Below are 27,075 nucleotides of genomic sequence, written 5' to 3' on the forward strand. Positions count from 1 at the left end.
TATTGAGTAGGATCCATATATACCATACTACTATCTCATTACTATTTCACTATGTTGATAACTTGATATGGCATTGCTAGTCCATCACAATTATTCATTTATTTTTTCTTTTAACAGCTAAGACTATAAAGGTGAATTTGTAATGTCATGTCAGCATAATGAGATAGTAATATAGTATATGACATTACTCTTTTCTTAATTACATCATCACAATTTTATTACAGTTTACTAAATAATATTATTTAAATTTAATTATTTAATAGTTGACATGATAAATTACACCTAAATTGTCACCTCAATTTGTATGGAACCAATAATAAAAACTGTGACACCTTAATGGCATTTAATGTGAAGTAATTACATGCATATTCAGGAAGTAATTAGCTCCGAATTTAGAGTGTGAATTAATATAATATGATTATAGTTCGAAGAAAAGCATTACTCTCTTAAAAAAATATAGAATATAATAATTCATAAACCCAGCTCACGTAGCGAACACTAGAGTAGCAAATAACAAACGGAGAAAGTTAAGAGAGGGAGGCGGACATTTCGAAGCTCAACCTCTCCCAACTGCACTAAACCAACCAAACTCTCATGATAAAAACCACTTCTCTTCTTCTCGATTTTGCCCCCGAGGTCACTATAAATTTCCTCTCTTATCCCAGATCCTCCATTTTTCTTCTTCTTGCTCGTTATCCCAGCCTCCTCGACTTCTCGGTTTCCTACGATTCCGCTCGCTCTCTCTTCCATGGAGTCCGCTGTTCTCCAATCCTTTCACCGTAACTCTCTCTCTCTCTCTCTCTCTCTCTCTCTCTCTCTCTCTCTCTCTATTTATGTATATGTGTGTGTGTGTGTGTGAGGTTTGCTTGATTTGAGCTTGGAGTTGGTTTTCTTGTTTGATTTCGGCTCTGTTTGGTTCGATGATAGAATGGGAGGAAAATGAATTGAAAAATGCCTTGTATTGCGAAAGAGAAATTAACAATTTTAAAGCATATTGTCTTATTTTCGCGAGTTTTTTTCTCGCATTCTTTATGAGGAACCAAACAGAGCTTAATTTGTGATTTCAGATCGTATGAGCTTAGCCATGTTATCTGTTAGATACAGAACTTCTCGATCTAACTAAGCCATGAGCTCGGCCGTGCCTTAGTGTGTCGCCTTTAGCATTTGTCTCATTTTAGTGTACAATTTGGATCGGAACAGTGTAAATTTATTCTACTGTGTTTTTCTTGAGCCAAGTGAATCTAGATTCCCAAATAACCCCAACCTTTTTTTCGGCTTTTGATGGGGTCTAAGGGGGGGAAAAAGTTACGGTACTTGTGATTATATGAATTTATTGGCACTCTTGCGGTTATTATTTTTAACCTGTGAATTGGTGGTGGTGTCCTGGTTACGAAGTTAAAAATCATAACATGAGCTGTATGGTACAAGTACAACTGCCGTTGTAGTACTAGAGATTTTGTGTACGGAAAGAAATTTAAATGTGTAATTTTAGGTGACAAAGCAAGGTCATAGTTTAATGGCTGCATTTGATGATGCAGGAAACTGGCTCATGTGTTCATTTTGGAAGGATAAGGATCTTCTAGATTTATCAGGATAACTCTACAGTGGAGTTCTTAAAATCTTAACTATTAATTGTAGTTAATGGTTCATGATTTTCCATTTCTAAGTTTTCGTTTGGAGAGGAAAGAAATAGCAGTAATGGTGTGATCTCAAAGCTATTGCCTCTTTAGTCACAAAAGGTTTCGGAAATTCTATTCACTTTAGGATACTTTTTTATTGGGAAAGAAATAATAAGCTCTTAGCGGATGGCAGATGCTCCTCTGCTTGACTGCCGACTTCACATAGGGAGCTATATAGTATTAACTTTCTTCATAAGTCTTATAAAGAATATGAGTACAGTTAAGAACAGTAGCTGCCCAACTTTGAATAAGAAATCATCTTCCTGGTGGGAGGCAAATAAAGAAAATTGTGGAAGTTTGCATGTGCCCCTTTCAAAAAAACATAGTATGCTTTCGGTGCCTAAAATAGTGTTCTCCTACAAACTCTGTAATTCTATCTGACATCTGTAGAATCCACGTATTAATTCTCCTTTGCCAAAGTATTGTTGTGATAGTTTGTTGCTTTCATTGACTTTCATGAGGTGCTCTTTAACACATTACAAGTCAATAAATTTTTCTTTTCTTCCTTTCTTTCTTTCTTTTTTTCTTTTCTTTTTTGAATATAAATCTAGCACTTGAATTTTGTGTCTTTCATTGCATTGCTTTGTAGTCATCCATCAGTTATATAGTCATGTTTGTATAATGCTTTTCCCTTTATGCTGCATAGTGCAAACTAATGAAACTATTGAGCTGTTACCATAGCTCAATCCGCATGTAATGCTTACATGGCTCTGTTGAATTCCAGATTCCGTAGGGACGACTTCACATGTGCAACCCTTACTTGAGAAGCCTGGCCGGGTAGCTGTATATAATGCCAACTGCCCCGTTCCAAGTAAATTCTGCTCTCAAGGTGTAGCGGTTAATGGGAAGCTCATATTTTCGTCAACAAAGCGGAAGGGGATGATAGTATCATCTGCAAAGGCATCTGAAGCTACTGAAACATCTAAGTCTGATGGTAAGGTTATTTCTTTATGGCCAAGAATGCTGTAGGGTTCTACGGAATCTGTACTCTTGATATTCTCTGGTTATAACAGACACGAAATAGAAAAGTACAGGCTTAGTAGTTGTATAATAAGATGCATAACCATGCATCAGTTTCAGAACTTGTGTGATCTTGTCTATAAAAGTGGCACATAAATTTTGTAATTTTTCCTCAACAGTGGTTGTTATTATGCTTAACAAAAAAGAAAAGAAAAATTAGAGAACAGATCCCAATAGGTCCATTTTTTTATTATCTTTATTCATGCATCCTATGTACTTCTCTGCATGAATATTGGGTATTTTCTGATTGCAATTTCACTGTGTTTTCTACTAAAGGTAATCATTGTCATTGAAAAAATCTGGTTGCATTTGGGATTTTGTCTTCTTCAAGCATCATACTGCCATTCTGCTTATTGACATTGATGGTGTTCATGAAAACAATATGATTTGAAGATTGTTTTGCATAGCTTTATGGTTTTCGAATATGTCATATTTGATTGTCTGATTTTATCGGTTATCTTTGCATCCTAAAACTGAATGGTTATGATGCAACAGTTTCGACAGATGGCATTATCCGGGGCTCATTGAAGAAGAAAACACCATTCAGTGCTACTTTTCCTAATGGATTTGAGGTGAGAATATCTCTTTGAATTCTATTAGCTTTTCCGCTCCATTTGTTTATCTGTTGATGTGGTGTTAAAGTTGATTAGTGATAGATCTACAGAAACTAGCAGTAATATTACCTTTTTACTTCTTTTTTTACTGCTAAGCTGTCCGAAAAAAATTGGAAAAAGTCATTTTTGTTAATTGCTATTTTCAGTCATGCTTTGATGCATGAAGCTCAAATGCTTCTAAGCTTATTGAGGTTGATATATGATGAACTCCCATGTGATGATTTCTATTCTCGTATATACCTGGTCAGTTTAAATCTCATATTTAGATTTTTTTCCAAGGCTGAATTTAAATTCCTGCAAATCTTCAACGCTGAAAACACATGCTCAGCACTCTGCCTTGGTCTGTCTTTCATAACTACTCTTCCTAATCTATGTTCATGGTTCTTTTTAACTTGTCATCTCTTGGTCGAGCTTCTCACATTTATCTTGATTGTCATTGATTAGGATTCTCGCTGTCTTCATGTTTTGCATTATTTCCTTCTGTTTTATGATGTAACTGAGTTGCTTATTTTATTTTTTATATCAGGCACTCGTGCTAGAGGTCTGTGACGAGACAGAAATTGCTGAGCTGAAACTAAAGGTGAAATCCTATACCCTTGTTTAATTAGCTGGGTTTATTTATTTCTTTCTTTCTATTCTTTTTAATGGTGTATTTGAAAAATTCATTAAACCGATAAGTGTCAAAACGGTGCTGACAACTCAATATCCAATGAGGAAATTTTAATAGGCTCCTTTGAACAAACAATGGGTGTTGTGCATAAAAGAAGTCTAAGATATCATGCATGGCAGGGGCATATAGTTATGTCAAATACTTTTACTGATGTGACAGAGTTAACCTAATCAAATATCAATTATCCCCTTGTCTGTAACATGTCGGTCCTCGGATCATTGCTAGTTGAGGCTTTTAGTTGCATTAATGTATAGGATGTTTACTGCATTATCTTCTTCGAAAACTGGTTATGTTTTGCTCTTTGATAGGTTGGAGAATTTGAAATGCATCTGAAGCGGAACATTGGAGCCACGAAAGCTCCCATGTCTGGAATTTCACCAGTGACACCTCCACCTATTCCAACTGAACCCATGGTTGAATCGGCACCTGCTTCCCCACCACCATCACCATCGAAAGCTTCTAATCCATTTACGAATGTCCCGGTAGAGAAGTCCTTAAAGTTAGCAGCCTTAGAGGCTTCTGGATCCACATATGTCCTAGTATCATCTCCTACGGTATGTGGCGTTCTTATGTTGTGTGGAACACCTTCTTCTTTTTTTTTTTTTCTCTTCGGGATAACATATATCATGTACTCTCTGCTATCACCTTTTCTGTTAGGTTGGCTCATTTCGAAGGGGCAGAACAGTGAAAGGGAAGAAGCAACCTCCTATCTGTAAAGAGGTATCCGTGCATGCATAGATTCTGTCTGTCTAGTATTTTTGTATGTCTAAAAGTTGTCAAATTAATTTCTAGCAAACAAGTGGGAGAAACAGCACCTTGGCTGCTACTTTTCTTTTTTCTTTTTTCTTTTTTATTTTTATAAATTCTTGGGACACCGTGCAAAGTGACCACGTTGGGTGCAAAACCATAAGTGGCTTTTCTTGATTTTGGGATTTACAGGGTGATTTGATAAAAGAAGGACAAGTGATTGGATATTTGGATCAATTTGGCACTGAACTTCCTGTGAAGGTGAATACTCTTGTTTCGGTGTCTTTAATTATTGAGATTTATTCATGATAAATGCTTATAATGATGATTTTTATTGGTATCTTGAGCAGTCGGATAAGGCTGGAGAAATCTTAAAGATCCTCTTTGATGAAGGAGGTAAAATGTCCTTTTATCTTTTTAGAACTTGATTATTTTTTAATTGTCTTGAATCACATTGCATAATGGGTAAATTATTGGGGATTTTAGTTTGACTATGTAAGGAAGATGGGTACGTACCATTATGGAGCCATTTCGCTGACATTGTGCATTGTTCATGATATGTGAATTAATGCCATTCTAAGGTGCAGTCATAGAGGTTTACAAGGTTCATTATAATTCTTGATTAATATGGTTCATTACAATTCTTGGTGATCAGTTAATGGTGTTACAGTTTTTCCTTAAATTGCCAACAGACACTTAAGTATCTTCAGGCCATTTCACGATCAATATTTTTTTTTTTGTTTTATCTGATGATATTAATGATGCCGCATCATTTAAAATTTTTAAATGACATTGCAGCATATTAACCATATGACATCAAATAATGCACCAAAAGTCGGTGAATGTGTGTCGTGGACTATGAAGTTCATCCTTCAGTTCTAGCGGCTGTAATTTAACAGTTTGATTTCAACTGTTTATGGTTTGCACTTTGCAGAAGCTGTTGGTTATGGAGACCCTCTTATTGCCGTCTTGCCATCATTTCATGGTATCCAGTGAGCTCTCCCCTGTCTTTGCGTCTTCACCTCTTCTTAAGTAGGGCACGCAAGCATAGTTGGTGATCTGTACTTGACATCTCTTGTGAGTTGAATTGGGTGTAGCTCCGGAATGATTGTTTAAGCATTATACGATTGAGAGAAAGTGGGTTGTTTTGTTAGGACTATATTGTGTGTATTTTTTAAACTGCATATAGAGGCATGTCGTTCAGCTTAAAAGCCATGAGGATGCTTCATTAAAGTAGGTTTGGACCATGTGTGACAATAAAAATCTTACAAAACTTTCATTTTCTGGATATCGCCAGATATTTTCAGCCTGTTTGGTTTAGCTATTTAAAAATGCAATTAATGAAAATGTAGATTTTTAAAAACATAAAGTAAAATAATTATCAGGCCTTTGAAATTGCCTTGCTTGCAATTTGAAACACATTACTAAGCGGGACACTAGAATGATGAACCTATGTAAAAACAATATTGAATATTTGCTTTGCTTGGTTCAATAAAGAAGTAATATATTGTGCGGGAGGGAGGCAAGCATATTCAAGAAAAAGCTTTCACTTTTGTGCGCCTAATGGGAAGTTAAACTTTCTAATAAATTGATTGCAGCCTTGACACATGCATATCTAGATCCCAAGGGACAAGGATCCTCTCCATTTCACAATGGACGGGAGAGTATCCAGTTGATGGCTAGGATCTCTCCTTAGAGATCCTAAGGCCATCAACCCGCCACATGGCGTATTAAAAAAAAAACTATTTTATTATTTTATTTTTAAAAATAAATAAATAATAAAATATTTTTAAAAATAAATAAATAATAAAATATTAAAAAATTAAAAACAAATATTAAAAGGAAGGGTGGTACGACCACCCCATGTTGGCTAAGGGGTGACGGCCACATATCAACAAGGGCATGGGGGTGGCGTCGCCACCCTATGGAAGAAACTTTGGATTGGGGGTGGCTGTATACATGGCCACTGAGGGGATGGTTCGGCCACCCCAAAAGGCAAAATAAAAAAAATAAAAAAATTTGATTTGGCCCGAAGCCACCCCCAAGCGGCCCATGGGGGTGGCGTCGCCACCCCACCGCCATGTCCCAATATGTGGTGGCCGGCCACCCCCTGTGGCCAGCCACCCTCTTTTTTGTTATATTTGTTTTTAATTTTTTATTTATTTTTGAAAATAAAATAATAAAATAATATTATTTTTTTTAATGCGCCATGTGACGGGTTGATGGCCTTAGGATCTCTAAGGAAAGATCCTAGCCATCAACTAAATCCTCTCCAGTCCATTTTGAACTGGAGAGAATCCTTGTCCGATCCCAAGAGTGCCATTAATATTCAATTTCGTACGTTCTTTCAAGCTTGGTGACACATGCAATTAACCTATTTTATTTTCTATCCTCTCTTTTTGTATAACCAACAATATATTCAAGAAGTAATAAGCATAGTAAGATTTACGGACACCGTAGACAAGAGAGAAATAGAAACGGCTTAAAATGTGCAATATAAAAAATAATTATTTTAAAACGTGTAATTTAAAAATTATGTAGTGTTTGATAAAATCATGACTTGACTTTTAAAATTACAATTTAGCTTGTAAATGGTGAGCTTAAACAGTGCTCCCTTACCAAATTTGCATTTTCAAATAGCAATTTTTAAAAACACTCCGAAACCATATAGTTTCCTTGATTTTGTTTAAAATCATACAGCCAAACGGATAAGAGTTTGAACATCCTTGTGGTCAACTAAGACAAGACAACGTTGTTCAAGTGTAATTAATAAAATAAAATAAATAAAAAATACTTACGAAAAAAAAAATAGTCTTAACAAGAAACGAATGGATGAAAACACCCCCATGAATTATAAAGACGATCACATGGATTTTTGGTAAAGTAGGGATTTATAACTATAGACCAGCAGCATCAAATATCTAGAATATTAACTAGAGTACTAGACTATTATTTGTAACAGCTCAGTATCGGGGTGCAGTATACAGAAAAGAGGGCTGAATCTAGGCCTGAACCATCTCAGACTTGTATGGTATGCTTAATCCAGGTTTGTGTATGTTGTTGAAGAGATTACAAGACAATTACCTATTTAAGGGTTCCTAGCAAAACTTAGGATTTTGCTTGGATTTAGTTTTAGTTAGAAATGGACCCGTTGAGATTGGGACACGAATCCTTTGTATCCTGATATAGGATACATGTCTCAATTCCACGGAGTCCCGTTTCAACTGAAACAGAACCCAAGCCAAATCCCAAACGTTAATAGAACATTGCTCTAAAACATGAACACCGTAGACAGATGTACAATATTGAAAAGTTGTTCAAAAGAACCTGTTGCTCTACACTCCCTGACATCATAAGACAATGGCAGCAAAGAAGCATCTTTTCCCAACGCCTTTAAGATTTGTCAACTGCCATCCGTGTCCCTCCTTGTAACATTCCACCTATCATCATATCAAAGAAGACTTATAAAGAAAGAAGGATGCTAAAGAGCCATCATGCCCATGGAAAGTTTTTGAAAGATGCGCCTATGTGAATCCATTTGCATACCGTGTCCAATATCCCCTGGTCTTCGTTCAATCCCCCGATGACATATATAGAATCTGCTATTACAGCGGCACCAGAATAAGCCCTTGAATCATTTAAGGATTCCCCCATCATCCATGAACCGACACGAGGGTCAAAGACCTCAACAGATGAAACCATTCTATTTCCATCATGGCCGCCAACAGCATATCTGCAAAGAAAAATTTCCATAATATAATGGCCTCTTTGGATACTAAGGGGCAAACACACAAAGAGGGTTCTTTTATGGTGAAATCATTTCTAAGTTGCATATTTATAGAGTCATTTAAATTTTTTTCGGAAGTAATAAAAACAAAAGAACTATAACTTGAGTAATAAAATGGCAGCGAACCTAGCTGTGAATAATCATTTCAAAGAAAAAGTTCAACTTACAGTTTGTCATTCAGCACAGCCAATGAATGAGACCCTCTATTTATGGACATATTCTCAAGTCTAGTCCATGATTGTTCTCGAGGATCAAATCTTTCCACTGAACTGAGATAGTAGAGAAGAATAAGTCAGACAATTAGGAGGAACTTCCAAAGTTCACTTCATGCCCTATAAGAAACTGTGCTATAATTTAAAGTATACAAACATTTTTTCTTCAACACACTGTATACATTATGTCATAATGAGATCAGAAGAATCCGACTATCCTTACAGTTGGTACGTATGGTAGAGACACTTATAAAACACAGTTTTCCAAGTTCTGAGTTTTAGAAATGAGAAATTTCTATAACTCCTATATATAAGAGGATAAAATGACATGAGTCCTGTATAAGCTATTGCAATGCCTATTTTATTCAGGGATAAAAAGTAATTGGGGCATGTGATGTTATTATGGGCATTCACCCATCACATTCCAAATGGAAAGTGTATTACTCGAGACATTTAAATAAATTTGAGCAAATCTGGAAAAAAGCAAACACAAAACCCGAATGAGCAGATGCCCAATTACTGCTCAAAAAACAAAAGTGTGAGCCTCCTCTTCATTTCACAGAAACTTGATTAGGAAGGGATTCCAAAGAGCTTGGCCTAAATATGCCCATACTAATAATACCCACTCAAACAAAAACAAAAAATAAAATTAATAAATGAGAATAATACAGCATCCAAAATACAACCATTCTGGAAGAAAATGCAGCCTGCCATGACAGTGCCAGTATTAAGATCACATTTTAAACTGAAAAAGCCCAAAAAGAGATTAATGCATACAATGGAGGGTGGCATTCAATACATTATGCTTCTACATCTTTTTTAAGATAACCAGTAGGGCACAATGCATTGATTTCAAGTAGGTCCACTATAAATATATCGTAATTAAGTGTTGATAAACTCTGCCTACTGATGGCAGATAACTACTCATCCACCAGATAAATAAAGATTTGAAAAAGAAAAAAACTAAAATGGGAACTTACTTCAAGTAATTCTTTCCATCATATCCTCCAACAACATAGATTGTGCCATTAATTTCTGCTGCAGCAGTAGCGGATCTCTGACAGAAAAAAAAAATAATAATAAAATGTTAGTGAATGGAATTCTTAGTTGGATGGACCGTATAGCATCTTAAAACATAGTCCTATATTTCAAAATTTTAAGCAAAAACAAAGGGTATGGATAGGTGTATGATGTCTGTCAGAGAAGCACTCTTCTAAAAAATAGTAGACATTATTCACATAGTTGTTCACTTACTAATGCAAGTTGTTACAAGTGAGAAGCATGAAATGAATAATTATTCATATTTTGGCCAAATCCAGCATTCGCTAATGTATAGGTACGTACATACATATATTCATGCATACATACATATACATATAGATAGAACAAATGGAAAAAATTATTGCAACGCAAAATATGTTAACTGTGGATCTCGCAATATCCCTGTTTAGTTCTGCCTAGAAAAAAATATCCTTTCTTAGTTCTCACTAAAAATTATTATCAATACATAATTTTCTTTTAGTATGTTTATCATGCCACTATCTGGGTGCAAGCAAACCTTATTATCAATATTTATTAGACTCTCCCCTTCACCCATCTTCCGTCTTTCCTCCTTCCCGCCCACAGCCTCCCTCCCCACCACCTCCACCTCCTCTCCCTTCCGTCTTATGCCCCCTTCCCTAGATCTAACACTCTTTCATGCCTCTCTGTCCTCCTCCCCCCTTCTACCACCTCTACCACCTCCCCCACCAGCACCACCGAAGGCCTTTTGGGAAATCATTGTCCTCTTTGGTCAGTGGAAAATAAATTGTTGGTTTTTATAGTCTCTTTGTCTCTCTTTTTCAGGTACTCAGGTTTTTGGTTTGAGATGCCACAAAAACCGATGTCCACATCCACAATGCATTAGATACCATTCATGATTCCTCAACAATGGTAGCCTCCTGTCACTACGCCTCAAAACTAACGAGTAACAAGTATCAATGCAGCCGGATCTGCAGCAGTGAATAAGTTTATCTGGCTCACTCCCGCAGAGGCCACCTTTGACTCCAACATTCCAACCAAGGTTCCTCTCCAATCTGCTACTGTTTTTAAATCATCGGATTCTCCCCCAATTATTGGACTGTTTTTTTTGTACATTTCTGGTCGTATTGTGTTCTACCAGTATTGTTTCTTGTTAGTTTGATATGGTAGTAGGGATTACTACTCTTGTTGTACTCTGATTTTTAAAGAATGTTATTTGTTCAGGAAAAAAAAAATGCTAAACACTTGCAAACGCAGTAGAGTCACTAAGAGGTACCTTGTGTAGCATTGACCGAGTGGGGATCCACCTTCCTATGTCTAGATCAAATATTTCCACCTCTGAGAAACATTGAGTTTGAATTCCACCACCAATTGCAAAAAATTTCCGATTCAAAGAAACTCCTCCTAAGCCTCCCTTCTTTTGATTCAATGAAGGACGAGTAACCCACTTATCACTTAGTGGGTCGTAGGATTCAACTTCAAACATGAAAGATTCATTGACTTGTCAATAAAGCAATGCCCAAAATGGATAAGTCAAAAAGGAGAGACCATAACTATTACCTGTATCATACCACACATTATCATGTGCACCACCAAACAAGTAAATTTCACCATTTAGCTTTGCAGCTGAGGCATGTGAACGTACAAAACTCATTGGACAAAGGGATTCTATAAGATCACAAGAAGGAGAGTAACAATCGAAAGCCGGTAACCACAAAGAACCATCATATCCTCCGGCAATAAGTACTTTCTCATCAAGGTCTGAATGAGATTCATCACTTGAGCTGACTTCTTTTTCAGTAACAAGTCCAATTTCAGGAAATGACCCACGTTCTACCATCTTGATTCGCTCTTTTAAACTTTGAATTTCTCTTCTTGATTCAACCTAAATTTCAAATTTAAATAGGCATGGATTCAAGATCATTGCAAGGAAGATTCAGATTAAAATTTTTAAAAAAATCAGATTAAAATTTTTTTAAAAAAAATATGTATCCTCCGCATTATATTATTGTAGTTTCTGTTTTCTTAATGATAATTCTTTAGGAAGCTAAGCAAGAGATGTTCTTTTCAGAACATGAAGAAAAATAAATGCATAACTTGCAGGACATTTGGCAGATTAGAGACAGCCACATTAGTGGAGCACTCAAATGTAAATGCCTATGCTCCAAACAGTAGAAAATTGCACAACTGAAAATAGCATTTTGAGATGAGAACCATACCAGATCCTGCTCCAAAGAATTGATTGTTTGTACTTGTTTTAAATGAGACAATTTCAACTCCCTATTTTCTTGCTGTAACTGTACAACACACACATGATACCAAGTTAAAAAGGTAATTAGATGAAAATGGAATTTAAAATGGACAGTATCAATTACCTTAGCCACAAAAAACTGAGGTTCAGAGGACTCCATTTCTAAATCCGCTGGTTCTTCTGGCAAGCAAATATCATCTAATAACATCTCCCTTTTCATGGATGAAAATGAGGAGCACTCGCCACTTGGTTTGGAGTGTATATTTTGCTTGTAGCCTATTTCGGCTGCACCCTCATCAATACAAACTTTTGAAAACTGTCTTTGTATGTCCAGAGAAGGTGCAACACATGAAGAGTTCAATTGCATATTGGACTCAGCCAAATGAGAATGCAAAGCTGCTGTCTTAAAACCTTCAGCTTCCCATCTTTTATCAACAGTAGGTACCGTTTCATATGAAGTTCTCTGAGGAAAAGAACTTGTTTCTGCTGCAGCAGAAGAGTACGGTACCTCAATATTCGGAACCAAGCCTACAAGCTGGTCATTATATATTCCCCAATCATCTGCAGCAGCTTCTGAAAGATTGCATCCTCCATCTAGACAAGGTGCAACGCCTGAAGACTCCCGTTTCATGTTGGACTGGTGTGAGCTAGGAAGCTTTAGTTCTAAAGCTGGTGTCTTAAAATCTTCGACCTTCTTTCTTGCAGTAGAACTGTTTGAATCTTTAAGCAAATCACTCCACTTTTTTTGTGGACAAGAAGTCTTCACATCTCTCATGACAGAAGCGTAAGATCGATCATGACCTCTTGTTTCCTCATCCTTTTCTGCCACTTCCTCATCAATGAGAGCTTCTTCTCCCCATGGATCAGGAACATGCCGGGATTCCCATTCTGCACTGGCCTGGCCTGGATGAGCATCCCATTCTAATGCAGGCACCTCAATGCTGCCACCTTCCTGCACAGATGAAGCTTTGAATAGACTGCCCCACTTCTGTGCATTGGCAGGGAGGGAAGTATCCACAATGACTGGTGAAGATGAAAACAATGAAATCAACTTCTTTGTTTGATCCCGGTCTAGTTCAAACCAAAATAGTCTTGGTTTATAGTAGTTTTCAGCAATTACAGGTTTGAACTGATCTTCCAGCAAGGGTTGGCAATGCCTCCGGATTCGAATCTTGACCTAAAATGACAAACAACACAAAATATGTGAACTCCATAGTCCATATATTGCCTTTGATATTGTAAACACAAAAATCAAACAATGACATCACAACCCAACTACTGGACACAGTGGTAATAATCACAGTCAATACCTGTGCAGCATAGGGGGTAATTGAACCATCTGAAGTCCATCCATATGGATCAATATTCAACTGTCCTGGGCTTGCAGCCTCGAACAGTCCATGAAGCTTCCTATCACTGTAGTTGAATAAGAAAAGTGGCAAACCAACACCAACATTCTCTACATAAGAGAAATGTGTAGCCGGTAATCCTGTTCAATAATGTGAATCATGTTTACAAGTATGAGTTGAATAGTATGCACAAATGAATTTTCTAACAGAGACAAAACTATGCATGCAAAGCATGGGTGGGAGTCAACTAACCGAACAACTGTTTGGAATAACATTCGTTAATAGTGTTATAAGTGCAGCCAAAGATCACTCCACACAGGTCACTCTTCCGTAGATTCCTTGCAGTTACACTGCAATTCACTGTCCACCGAGTTTTAGGTATTTCCTTCATCTTGCGTGTCACTTTCTTCCTCCCTGTATCCATTCTGTTATTCCAGAAAATCACGACATTAAGTCCTCTACCATAAATTTCAATAATTTGAAGTAATAACCGAAGGTAGATAAGGTAGCTCCTTTAACCATCTTCCCTATTCCACATATGCCAAAAAGATACTAAAATCTTTTGAAGTGGTTTACAGCTTTGATTACAGATTCTCATGCAAAAATATAATTGCTACGAAATTTGTAACCAAAAGAAGAGCTAAGTGAGAATTGTCCATTTTTTAGATGGTAATTAATAATACAGAACAATTCCGCAAAGTGAATAGTTCAGGAGGAATTTTAGAACATACACGTTGTAAATCTTTACAGAATGTAAAGAAAAAGGCAAGAAAACAGAGTATTAGAAGGATTCATATTCTCTGATGAATGAATGTCAACTTACAAAGAATGAATAAACTGTTTACATATACTCCATGATCTCTCAAGATAACAGAATATAACTAATTACAACCAATTAACTGATTTACAACTAGACAATCTAGTCAGTATGTGTTGATTAAGTATATGAATTCTAGAACATTTACTTTCAACAACTTAATGAAATATCCCTTACTTGAAAATATTATAAACCTTTTAGCCATTCAGGATCATGACAGAACAATTATTAGCTCTGCTTTAACTTAGTTATCGATTTGGTCACAGCCACTCTTCTTAATATAAGCTTTTACAAGTTTCCTTCACCGAGATTCAGGTTCAACAATGCGTTAACGTAAGAAACTTTAATCTAGCACGGAAATAGGATGGAGAATGTTTAGGGTTGAGGTTTGATCGATAACACAACCAGAACAAACGGTAAGCTAGAGATTTATCAACAAACAAGCACTCGGTTTAACACAAAAACATGTAAACAAAGGTATTAACCATTATCATTGACGATATTAGTTTATAAGTACTGAAACAAAACAGCAATACTTACTTCAGAATTGCAGCTTTCTGGAATTTAAAATATTAAATGAATTTCACAGAACTCAGTCAATACTGTTAAAAGGAAAAATAATCAAAATTCGTCCATATAACAAGAACAACCTTCGGTTATAAAAATTTCTCGAGAACAAATTCAAAGAATAATAATCACAGACAGAGCAACATAGTTCAAATGCTCTTCGTCGTAAGCATTGTTCATTCGGAAGGTACGAAAAAAGTAAACGGAAAATTAAAAAGAGCGTCATTAGCACCTTGTAAACATTCATTATAAAGTAAAAATTATGAACGTCGTTTCCTCACCTTGAGACCAGAGGTTGTACGATCAACGATCGATCCTCAAGTTTGAAACGTGAAAGCAGTACGGGAGTTTTGGTGTTTGTTTCTCGGTAAAAAAACTGGGGCTTAGAGTCGAGAAAGTGAGAGAAAATAAGAGAAAAAAATATGGTTAGCGTGAGGGGCCCGGATGAAAACTGAAATCTGAAAAGAAATGCCTATGGGCTATGAGGTTGGACTGAGAGGTTCTGACTACTGAAGCGCGAAACGCCCCAATTTGGATCGTGGGACCCTGATGGGGAGCTACGAAATTACCATGTTGTCCCTATCGATTCTTTTGTTACTTTAGTTTAGGAGGTGTACAGTAGCTTTCGTGCCCATGCCACGTACTAGTTTAGCCAGTTCTCCCACTTTCTTTTTTTCCGTTTTTAGCTTTGACTCAATTTGGTACCTCCCCAATCCCTCACGTAATTACGAAGCTTCATCCTTTTTTGGGAATATGCATTAAAGTTTAAATGGGATCACTGTTGGCACTGCCAGTCTTGCCCCTCCCGACGGTGATGGATTGATGGGACTTTTAATGGGAATATGTATCACTTTGAGTGGTGGAGTGACATTGGTGCGATAGAGAGTGGCCTTGTTTGGCAATGGCTTGTACAACTCATAAAGGACTAAATCTTTCATTGGTTTTCGGTCGATATTTTTTTTATTTTTTATGTCCACACAAGGTGGAAAGAGATTCGAACTAGTGATTTTTATTTCATTAGACGTGGTCCCAATCAATTGAACTACTTCTTACTTCTTGAGAATTTATGATTTTTTTTTTCTTGGAGTGGATCATAGGTATTAAGTATAAAGAATAATAATCACTATAGTAAGGATAACAAAGGATATTACGATTAATAAAGTATTAGTAGTGGAGTTAAAAAAAAACAAGAGAATCAATGACCTGTCAGCGGATAGAGACGTAATTCGTTATAATTTATTGTAGATCTGAAACTGATTGAGACAGTAACTTTTCATAGATATTGTCTTATAATAGCCTGAAAGGCTATTGTGTATGTATAATGTTTGAATTGTGAAGATTTCAAATTATATTTTTGGCATGAGTAATGATATAAAAATGACTAGAGTCATCTCAAATATGATATGATATTTAAAATTACCAATAGATTAAAATTCAATAATAACCATCTCAAATTGAATGGTAATTTTAAATGTCACATCACATTTGGGATGATTCTAGAAGGACTCTAATCCTCCTTATATCATTACTAAAGAGTAAAGGCATTCTACGAAACATTTTATCCCATTTAATTGTTATATCAATGAATAGATAATTTGTAAAAAAAAAAAAAAGTAGAAAGATATTCAATATTTTTGTTAATCTTGGCACATATTTATTAAAGGAAAAAATGCAAAATTAATCATTGTGGTTTACATGATTTACAATTAACTCCCTCTGGTATCAAAATGAACTCAAAGGTCCCTGAGGTATGCCAAAAATATAATTTTTCCGTCCACTAATTTAACAAATTCTCTTAATATGACACTTACTTAAATAAGACAAGTATCTCAATTATATTGCCTCTAATGTTTTACGCTATTAGAATCTGTTAATTCAGTGAACGAAATTTGACTGTATGGACTAAATTATTTTTTTGGTATATCTCAGGGATCTTTGAGTTCATTTTGATACCACAAGGAATTAATTGCAAATCAGGTAAACCACAATGACTGAATTTACATTTTTCCCCTTTATTAAATTTAGGGTAAAGTCCTATTGATCCCCTTAAATTACCACCACAATGACAATCTACTCTCAAAACTATTAATTGCGACAATTTATTTCATAAATTACTAAAACAATAACAATGTACTTCTGATTCTAACAAAATAACAAAATTACTCTTATTTAAATAATAACAAAAATACTAAAATTTATAAAAAATAAATAAAAACAAAACAGGGGTGTTGGACCACCCCCTAAGTAACTAGGGATGGTCTGACCACCCATCAGGGGGTGAATCGACCACCCTCGAGAGAAAAAATCTAGGCGTGCCTAGTTAATCTTCGTCTGAGCATGGATGTTAGAGACTGAAAAAATTCTTCTTCGCAAGGGATTGTGAGACCCATGTCGTGGCTGAAGCCAAATTCTTCTTCGGCTTGCTGGAGAAGGATTTGGAAATCAGGACGAGTCAAGTAAGAGATTGGGACAATGAATCATCTTTTGTTTTCTCCAACATATACAACAAATTACAAAATGACCCAAAAATACAGAAATGGCTTCTTTCTTTGGATTGGGTAAGATACAGTAATGGTGGCGTGAAGGGCTGAGGGGTGTGGGGAGCATTTATGGGGTGGCTGGCGTGGTCGAGCCACCCCTATTATATTCAGTGGTGGCCGATCCACTCTCTAGGAGCCACCCATGCACTCTGCCGCCGCTGCCACCCATGAAAGAACCACTCCTGTTTTCGAACCACCTCTGTTTGTTTGTTTGTTTTCCACCCATGCACTCTGCCGCCGCTGCCACCCATGAAAGAACCACTCCTGTTTTCGAACCACCTCTGTTTGTTTGTTTTTTTTTTTAAAAAAAAAAAAAATGTAAAGATATTTTTGTTTATTGAAAATTTTATAAAAATAATTTTGTTATTTTTTATTATTAAGGATATATTTTTAATGTTTTGATAGATTGAGAGTAAATTATCATAATTGATAATTTAGAAAGTATACAGTCATTTAAGGGGTTAAGAGGGGACTGATATACTCTGTATCAAAGAGTGGGGCTGTGCAGTTCATTGATTGGCCTTTTATCATAACTAAATACTGCAGACATTTTGTAGTGTTGGCAGTGTTGCCGTTGAGGATTAATAATTGAGAAATTAATAATGGAGAACCACGTAGGAAGTTAGGAACCGCTTAACTAATTGAACGGCAGGCCTACCACTTCTTAGGATAAGATAATTTGGCTGTGTTTGGCAATGGAATGGAAAAAGATAATGAAATAGTACTGTAGCAGATTTAATTGAAATGAGAAAAAAAAAGAAGAATATTTTGTATAAGAAAGTAAAAAAAAATTGTTTTATAATAGTTTTTTAAATTTGAATAATAATAAAAAATAATTGATGTGATGTAAAAAATAAAAATGTTAGAGTTGATTTTGAAAATAATTATTTTGATTTTTGGTCTGATCCGGTCCGACTCTTTGCCAAAGAGAAAACACCACAAAAGAGTGGTAGGCCCTACTGTAGACGCGTATCCATTTTTAATTTTTTTTATAAAAAAAATAAAATTAAAAACAAACTACAAACAACAACATAATCGAATACATGCAATTTAACCGAAAAATTCAAACTAGACAAATAATTAACACCACACGGTACTTTGAAGAAAATTATGAAGATAAAAGTCGAGTAAGAATGCAGTCATGAAAGAGAGCGGCCTAATATGATGGATAAAGAACTTCGTGTGACTCATTTCTTAACTGATTTTTAAGAAGATTAAAGAGACTAAGAAGAGAAAACACCACGAAAGTGAGATCTCCTTTTAGGATAGTGAGTATGAAGCGCAGTTTGGTCTATTAAATTGAGTGCGTTTACCATTGCAATTTTTTTTTTTTACATGTTCATACAAGAGAAGAGAGAGAGAATATTCAAACTAGTGACATTCGCTTCATTAAACATTATTTCACATGAAAATACATTTTTAAAAAGTTACGATTTAAAAAAAAAACATTTTAAATCGCAAGTAAATGTGTGAATTTGTTAAAATGCACAATTTTAAAGTTGAAATTGTGATTTTACTAAACATTTAAATGCATGTTTTAAAATCACATATCTAAAATCTAAATAAAACCCAATCCTCTCGATATGTGGGCTAGGCTTTGCACAATCTTTATTCTATATGGTTATTACTATTTTTGTGATTTTATCTTTATGTGATAGTTTAATTGGCTAAAAATTACGTTTCATGAAACAGATGTTATTAGTTCGAATTTCTATTCAATTTTTCTCCTCTTGCGCAAAAATGTTAAAAAAAAATAATAATAATAAATAAAGCCTGTTCTTTAAAAAATTCAGAGCAAATATAAGATTTATTAGTATATTTATAACTAAATATCACTTTATCTACTATTCAGTCTTTACGAATATATGTGACAAAGAGAATTACAAGTATGCAACTCACCCAAAAAAAAATTCTAGTCAATAGTCATCCAACGAACAGAAAACAACAAAACTAACCTGAGGCTGAAATTCAATCCATCAATGATTATCTCTCTCTAACGATGTGGCACTCGGAACTTGAACATTCCTTGCCGCGAAATGAAGCCCCACACCTACACAGGTTTGGACACTCCACCACCATTACATACAAGCTCTAGTCTCCGCCGCTCATGTGCTCCACCTGTCAACCCTCTTCGCCACATCGTTTCCCGGCAGGTACTCGCCGGGAAACGCCGCCACATCATACTATCAGTCAGCGCGAACCAAAGTCCACGCGTCGAACATTCAAGACGGCACGTCTTACTCGCTCCTGTTCTGGCCACCGGCGCGTGGGTTCTGCGATCGGCGCTGGCGCGAGCGGAGGACAAGGCGACCGGCACGGCGGCTCCGGAGAAATCGCAGGCCCTGCCGGCTCCGACGGGTGAGGAGAAGAAGGAGGAGCCGATAGTTTCGAGGATTTACGACGCGACGGGGATCGGAGAGCCGATGGCGGTGGGAAAGGATAAGAGTAAGGTGTGGGATAAGCTGATGAACGCGAGGATTGTGTACTTAGGAGAGGCCGAGCACGTACCGATCCGAGACGATAAGGAATTGGAGCTTGAGATTGTGAGGAACTTGAGGAAACGGTGCGCAGAGTGTGATAGAACCATATCTTTGGCTCTGGAGACATTTCCTTGTGACATGCAGGAGCAGCTCAATCAGTATATGGATAAAAGGTTTTGGTCTGACCGAATTCCATACCTGCACACACACACACTCTGAGAGACACACATATATATACATCTATAATTCGATACACTATAACTGATGCTTGTTCTGATGGTTCGCGGTGCTTGACTCTATTTAGTTGATTTATGTTTGAGTAGTTTTGATTAATTTTTGAGTAATTTCCGTATTGGCTCATGTATCACTTGATGTTATATTTGTATATGATAAACATATTGTGTGTGTGTGTAGTGAACGATGTTATGTTTTGAAGTCAAATCACGAGCATTATTACTGGTTAACCAGCTTGAGATTTTAATTTTAATTTTGAAGAGAAATGGAGGACTTTAGAAGAATTTCAATATGTGGGCGAATCGGATTGATGACTTATTTAGTGATCCAAGATTCCTTACTTATTAAGTTTTATACGTTGAATAGCCATTTTGTGGTGTTAGCCTCTTGACAGATACAATATTTTGTTAACTTTTGTTTCGTGTTTGGGTTGATTGTGACAATCGATGGTTTAGTAATATGTGACTTTTTTTGTGAGCTTAGCTGTCAAGTTGAGGAGATTGGACAAGCTTTACCACGCACATTTATGTTGGAAGCAGGACATCTCAACTGAAAAGTCCTAAACTAACATAATCCGCCTCTAGGTTCTAAGAAGTATAGTCAATTTATTTAACATTGGCATTGGACCTCTTCTATTTTATTCATCTTCTATAACATTTCTGCACTACTTATATTGAGGCCTGTACTTGATGGCAGGATAGATGGAGAAACATTGAAGTCTTATGCATCACATTGGCCGCCTCAACGTTGGCAGGAGTATCAGCCTCTTCTAAGCTACTGTCGAGATAATGGAATTCAGCTTGTTGCTTGTGGTACTCCGCTCAAGGTACTCTTGCATTTTTCACATTACTCAATTGGCACCTTGCTAAGATGACCCTTTAGGTAGGAACTAATATGATATATATGTGTAGAAAACAAAGTAATCTATTAGCTTAGCATCAACTCCTTGCAAGTTAACTCAGATCTAAGAATCCACCAATATGGCGTTGAGGGTGGTTTGGGTGTTGATAGCAAAACAATAGGTGCAAAACCAGTAGGTGTGATCCTAAGCATGTGAACCTGCTTCAATAGGACAATCTGAAATGAAGGGCTTGATTCTTGATATTGTTTCCTGAGCTGTAGCATATTTAGTACCTAAAAGCTAGGGTTGCAAAGTAAACTGTTTCTCGCTTGATATATGGATGAATAACTCAAAAAGCTACTTAATGGTAATTTCAACAAGAATTATTTTACAGTTGATTATATCCCAGAAGAACGCTGTCATGTATGCTTGACAGACAGATAAAATTAGTGTTCTCAATTTCTTCATTTATATTTCTTGGTTGTGTGATGGTGCATGATCTCATAGTCCAATTTTCAGATACATATCTGCGATCATGAAAGGAACAGAATGTTTGCTCATCCTCCTTTACTGTCCAAACTTTCTTCCACCACTTTCAGCTGCAGCCGTTTTATTCTCGTCTTATGCATGAGTTGATGTAGTAACTATGGAGTGCATGAAAATTATTCTGATATTATTAGGTTTTAAGAACTGTCCAAGCAAAAGGAATTCATGGGCTTTCAAAGGCCGATCGTAGAGTATATGCTCCTCCAGCCGGTTCGGGCTTCATTTCGGGCTTCACTTCCATCTCACGCAGATCACCAACTGATATGAATTCTCCTAGTCTATCTGTTCCTTTTGGGCCAGGCTCATACTTATCTGCACAAGCAAGAGTGGTTGAGGAATATACCATGTCCCAGATCATTTTACACAACATGGTGGATGGAGGAGTGACTGGTATGCTAGTAGTGGTAACAGGTGCAAGCCATGTCATGTATGGATCTAGGGGGACTGGGCTGCCAGCAAGAATTTCAAAAAAGATGCAAAAGAAAAACCAGGTGGTTATATTACTTGATCCTGAAAGGCAAGAAATAAGGACTGAGGGAGAAGTTCCTGTTGCTGATTTCTTGTGGTATTCTGCTGCTAGACCCTGCAGTAGAAATTGTTTTGACCGTGCTGAAATTGCTCGAGTAATGAATGCAGCTGGCAGGAGGCGAGATGCTCTTCCCCAGGTTAGCTGTTCTTAATGGTCTTCATCGAAATATGATGCCTACTATTGATCTGCTCGACTTCATTGATTCTTATTTTTGTCTTCTTTTTGGATATACTACTGCAAAAATTAGAATCTGATGTCCTGGAATTTGAACTGTTATTTGAGTGTTCTGGTTAATTGATGAATCTTATAACTCTTTAAAGCTTTCTTACTTTTTTCTGAATAAATTCGGTACTAAATAAATACTGGTGGCCTTCAGTTAGTTTCCTTCCATACAGATTTGTGGTTAATTAAGATCCAACAGTTTGCAACTTATTTATCTTTTTTTTCTCAAATGATCACGTAAAAACTAGCATGGAAACTGTATTGAAAATTCAATTGCAACTTCTAGATTTCCATTTATGTTAGGTTGAAGGAGTAGAAAATCCTGGATGATACTTTTTATGGTGTGATTCCAGAACATCCTGGATGATACTTTTTACTTTTTAGGGTGTGATTCCAGAACAATATTTTGGAGGACTGTCCTGTCCCTGTAAAGACCTCCACAAGCCAAGATAATGTAACCTTAGAAGTTCTTCTTTCTGACGTGTCTATAGGAATCACCTTTTTGAGATTCATGGTCGCACAAGGTGGTATTTATTTTTTTATATGCAATAAGTATTAGGCATGAAACATGAAGAGAAGAAGTAATATGTCATTTGTAAACCAATATTAGAATTTGATTAAAAAAAAGAATGATAATCTGAATATGTGAGTGACTTAATTATGTAAACAACATAAGTTGCTCAATCTGTTAAAATGTACCTGGTTAAAAAATAAAATTGTATTTTGAACTTCTTTGATGATATTTATTCTTATTGAAAGTCAAAAGTAATCAATAATTAGATACTTTTTAATTTAATAAATATGTTTTTTTTGTCAATAAGATGCTGAACCGATATCATATGCTAGTGTTGATGGTGAAACTAACTTTAGTATATACATGATACAAAATCTTGCAATTATACTTATAAAAAAAACAAAATCTTGCAATTATCTATATATTTTGATATATTATTTGTATATATATTAATCAAGGAATTGGGGAAATTATACGATCAAATATTAAGATTTGACCTCTTACTTTATTATGGTTTGGTTTAGGCATAACGAATCTGGGCATCATTACATTCATTTATAAGGGAGGGAAGTTGTAAAATGTGGTGGTTTTGTTGGGTTTACAAGTTAGGAATGTCTTTATGTAAGAATTATCTCCCTAATGACCTTCCTTTGTCTCATGAAGACTATAATGTTGATATGCTTTTCAGGACCTTCAAAAAGGACTTGATCTTGGTTTAGTATCACCTGAGGTACTACAGAACTTCTTTGATTTGGAGCAATATCCTCTTATTTCAGAACTGACTCACAGTTTCCAGGTATTTCAGTTTGTGAAAGTGAAATCTTTATTTTAGTATTTGATCAAGACAAGATATTTTCATGTTTTATTGTAAAATTTTGCATATCATAAGACCGCACCAATTGTTTATTTTCTGATGCTATGGAGAAAACAGTTGGTGATAGGGAAGGAAACATAAGTTGACCATAGCTCATTGTGATGCAGGGTTTCAGGGAAAGATTGTTGGCAGATCCCAAATTCTTGCATAGATTAGCTATAGAAGAAGCTATATCTATAACAACTACTCTCCTAGCACAGTACGAGAGGCGTAAAGAAAATTTCTTCGAAGAGCTTGACTATGTCATTACGGATACTGTCAGAGGATCGGTCGTTGATTTCTTCACAGTTTGGCTTCCTGCCCCAACTCTGTCGTTCCTTTCATTTGCTAATGAGATAAATGTGCCTGACAGCATGGATGCTTTGCAAGGTCTCCTTGGTTCCATCCCTGATAATGCTTTTCAAAAAATTCCTGCTGGGAAGGACTGGAATCTTAGTCACAGAGTTGCATCGGTGCTTTTTGGTGGTGTGAAACTTGCTAGTGTTGGATTTATTTCCAGCATTGGAGCTGTGGCTGCCTCAAATGTTTTATATGCAATTCGTAGATTTCTCAATCCAGCACTTGGTGCTTATCAACGTAATAAAAGATCACCAATACTCAAAACGGCAGTTGTCTATGGATGTTTTCTTGGAACATCGGCAAATCTTCGTTATCAGGTAAAGAGGGTACTTATTTCAGATGCTTGTACTAATCAATTTTATTTTAGCATTGTCGTTACAACTCGTCTACACTAATTTAAAGATTAATTTTATAGTGACCATATATCTTCATTTTTCTTTTTCTTTCTTTTTTTATTTTTTTTATTAGGGAAATTTTGGTCGAGCTCCCTGGGTTTTTGTGTGTTTTCAAATTACTTCTTGGGTTTCTAAAATTGATTTTTAACTCCTTAGGTTTTTCTCATTTTTCAATTCACTCCTTTTGCCAAAAACTGCTTATGTGACATTAACCTGGTTATTGGCCCATAAGCAATTTGCCAAGTGTTAAAAAATTAACTTCTAATTATATTAAAAAATAAAATTAAAAATTCAAGATTTTTTTTTAAAAGGGTGGCATGAAATTCCCTAAGGGTGGCTTGAACCGCCTTCAGGTGAGGGGTGCCCGGGCCGCCCCTAAGAGGGGTGGTCCTGCAACCCCCATGGAGATTTCAGGCCACTTCTTTTCTTGTATCTTTTATTTTTTAAAATATAATTAGCAAATGAATTTTTTTAACACGGTGAACATGCATGACACATGTGACGCAGCTAATTGCTTGCGTGCCATTAACATAATGCAATGCAAGCCTTTTTTTTTTTTTTTTACTGAAGGAGTGAATTGAAAAACGCAAAAAAACCTGAGTTAAAAGTTGATCTTACAAACCCATGGAGTAAATTGAAGTCGCATGAAAATCCAAAGAGATATTTTAAAATTTCCCTTTCAAATAGTCTGTAAGTGTAATGTAAGTTATAGGTCAGTTATAATGACAGCTCTTTTTAATGGCATTGAGAAAGGCTTCCTTCTTTTTGGAAATGGCCTGCTACGTTATTCTTACGTTAGAATTATGTTCTTAGAAATAATCTGAGATTAATCTTTCAATCAATCATTGATTATGTCAAGATGGATATAATGCATATGGTGTTTTTTGGTCTGCTAGGCCTTTTTTTTTTGTCAAGGATATAATACCTTTTAAAATTAATTCTTGTAAGTTGCTATGTTTTGTCTTTTTGTCACTTCCTCCCCTCCCCCAAACCCCGTCTATTGATTTATTATTTCATACTCTTTTAAAGCCTCAAATCTGCACCATTGTCCATGGCATACCTTTGCCACTTGTTTAAAGTTTCAACTAAGGCTGTGAATGTCCTTCAATGTTCATTCTATAACCTATTAAATTGGCATGAGCTTCACATTCACCTGTTTGTAAGGTGAATATGAAGCTCCAAAGCTATCAAAAAGTACTAACTGGCACTATCTCTCCTTACAAGATTGACATGAAAGTATGTTATATGTTCATCTTAATCTTGTATCAGTTTTTGGTTCGATAATAACATCAAAATGAATTGTGATGCAGATTATTGCTGGAATAGTGGAGCATCGGATTTCCGATCAATTTTCTTCTCAGATATTATTTGTAAATATGCTATCTTTTCTTGCTCGGACAGTCAACTCTTATTGGGGAACTCAGGTTAGAATCATCCTGATGCTCTATATGGTCTAGCCTTTGTCTTTCTGTTTTGTTTCATTTATTCCTTTACTTTTTGAATGGATCATATGAAGTTATGGCAACATACACTTCTTTCCAAGAACCAATACAGAAACCTTTCATCACATAATTTTATGTGTATGAAATATGTAATTTATTTATTAGATTGCTTATGCTTGTCACAAGAGAAGAAAAGAAAGCCGGCTACCAAAACATTCGTGCATTGTTATTTAAGTAAAACATTTGTTGAATCGGTGAATTTATTTTTTGGGTTTTGATTAGTGTGGTGGTTTTGCATTTAGGTTGATCTTAGTTTGCCAGTTTGGTGCTCATGGCTCGGATACTTGCATTGTACTGTTATTTCAGTCGTGATATCTCTTTCCTGCTGGATCCTCACCCCACCATTAATGCATTTGAATAATATTTTGTCCAATATTTGTTCAATGATGTCTCTCTCTTTGATGCTGCAGCAATGGGTTGATCTTGCACGGTTTACTGGACTGCAAAGTCGGAGGAGTGGACCACCCTCTTATGAAAGACCAGATTCTCCTAAACGTGCTGCATTGGGATGCAACAACACAGAAGATGCCACTGTGGATGAAATCAAGAATCCATGAGGTGAAAATCTGACTTCACAATTTAATACCAATTTGTATTTCATTCTTTAAAAGCTGCAGAGGAGAGAACTGAAAGAGGTAGATTATGGTCTTTATACTGATTCCATCTCTTCCCTGGCCTGATTGTAAATTGTTCAATATAGATGTTTCAATTTTGATGAATATAAGGGCAGGACAGTTTCATGTGAGTTTTAGAAAGGAGGTACTAAGAAAGAATATAAAACCGCCATCAAATGTTTGAGATCAATGCTCTGGAAGATAAAACGTCCGTACAAATTGTCTTATTTAAATATCGAAATTACCTGTAACATTGCTATTGGCGGAGAATTAGAAGTTTGGAACTCCTTGAACAAGATATGTGATTATGTGGTGATTGACTGATTGGTGTATTGAATCTGTGGTCTGCAGTTCATTCTTGATTATAATTTACAAGGGACCAAAGGTGCATAAATGGAAAGAAGGTCAAATCGAATGTGTCAAATTGAAATTTCTATTTGTAAGACCAAAATTAAAAATTAAAAAAAAAAAAAAAATCACTTGAAATTAAAAAAGTTGTAAGGTGTAGGTGACATATTTTTGGCCAATAATTATGTTATGCAAGGCCTATCCATGAATTATAAAAAAATTAGGAAGAGTGAGAAACAGAAAAAGAAAAAAGAAAAACTTAAAAGAATATATATGAAATTGTTAAAGATCTAACTCACATCAATAATGAGATCTCACAATATATTGAATATTGAGTACAAAACATTAAAAGATGTATAGTTCC

General features: G+C 35.8%; 3 protein-coding genes across 3 annotated transcripts; 2 read left to right on the top strand and 1 right to left on the bottom strand.

Moving 5' to 3' along the window:
• Positions 1-497: 497 nt before the first annotated feature.
• Positions 498-6,032, top strand: LOC132186848 (biotin carboxyl carrier protein of acetyl-CoA carboxylase, chloroplastic). Its single transcript, XM_059600944.1, has 9 exons — positions 498-779; positions 2,404-2,613; positions 3,195-3,271; positions 3,840-3,893; positions 4,292-4,537; positions 4,641-4,703; positions 4,923-4,991; positions 5,081-5,126; positions 5,665-6,032. The coding sequence occupies exons 1-9, from the start codon at positions 749-751 to the stop codon at positions 5,724-5,726; spliced, it is 858 nt and encodes a 285-aa protein (XP_059456927.1). The 5' UTR covers positions 498-748; the 3' UTR covers positions 5,727-6,032.
• A 1,590-nt stretch (positions 6,033-7,622) lies between these two features.
• LOC132188372 (uncharacterized) lies at positions 7,623-15,168 on the bottom strand. Its single transcript, XM_059602802.1, has 11 exons — positions 15,015-15,168; positions 13,602-13,774; positions 13,311-13,489; positions 12,125-13,177; positions 11,969-12,046; positions 11,310-11,634; positions 11,026-11,225; positions 9,710-9,786; positions 8,685-8,786; positions 8,277-8,463; positions 7,623-8,170 (listed from the first exon to the last, which is right to left on the bottom strand). Exons 2-11 carry the CDS (start codon positions 13,771-13,773, stop codon positions 8,081-8,083), a joined length of 2,463 nt encoding a protein of 820 aa, XP_059458785.1. The 5' UTR covers position 13,774; positions 15,015-15,168; the 3' UTR covers positions 7,623-8,080.
• Positions 15,169-19,228: 4,060 nt separating this feature from the next.
• Positions 19,229-26,543, top strand: LOC132188391 (protein RETICULATA-RELATED 5, chloroplastic-like). Its single transcript, XM_059602828.1, has 7 exons — positions 19,229-19,926; positions 20,684-20,813; positions 21,509-22,039; positions 23,328-23,435; positions 23,621-24,169; positions 25,558-25,671; positions 26,160-26,543. Exons 1-7 carry the CDS (start codon positions 19,310-19,312, stop codon positions 26,304-26,306), a joined length of 2,196 nt encoding a protein of 731 aa, XP_059458811.1. The 5' UTR covers positions 19,229-19,309; the 3' UTR covers positions 26,307-26,543.
• The last annotated feature ends 532 nt before the right edge of the window (positions 26,544-27,075 follow it).

The sequence above is a fragment of the Corylus avellana genome, chromosome ca7, assembly GCF_901000735.1.
Source record: "Corylus avellana chromosome ca7, CavTom2PMs-1.0".
In the NCBI taxonomy this organism is placed as follows: Eukaryota; Viridiplantae; Streptophyta; class Magnoliopsida; order Fagales; family Betulaceae; genus Corylus; species Corylus avellana.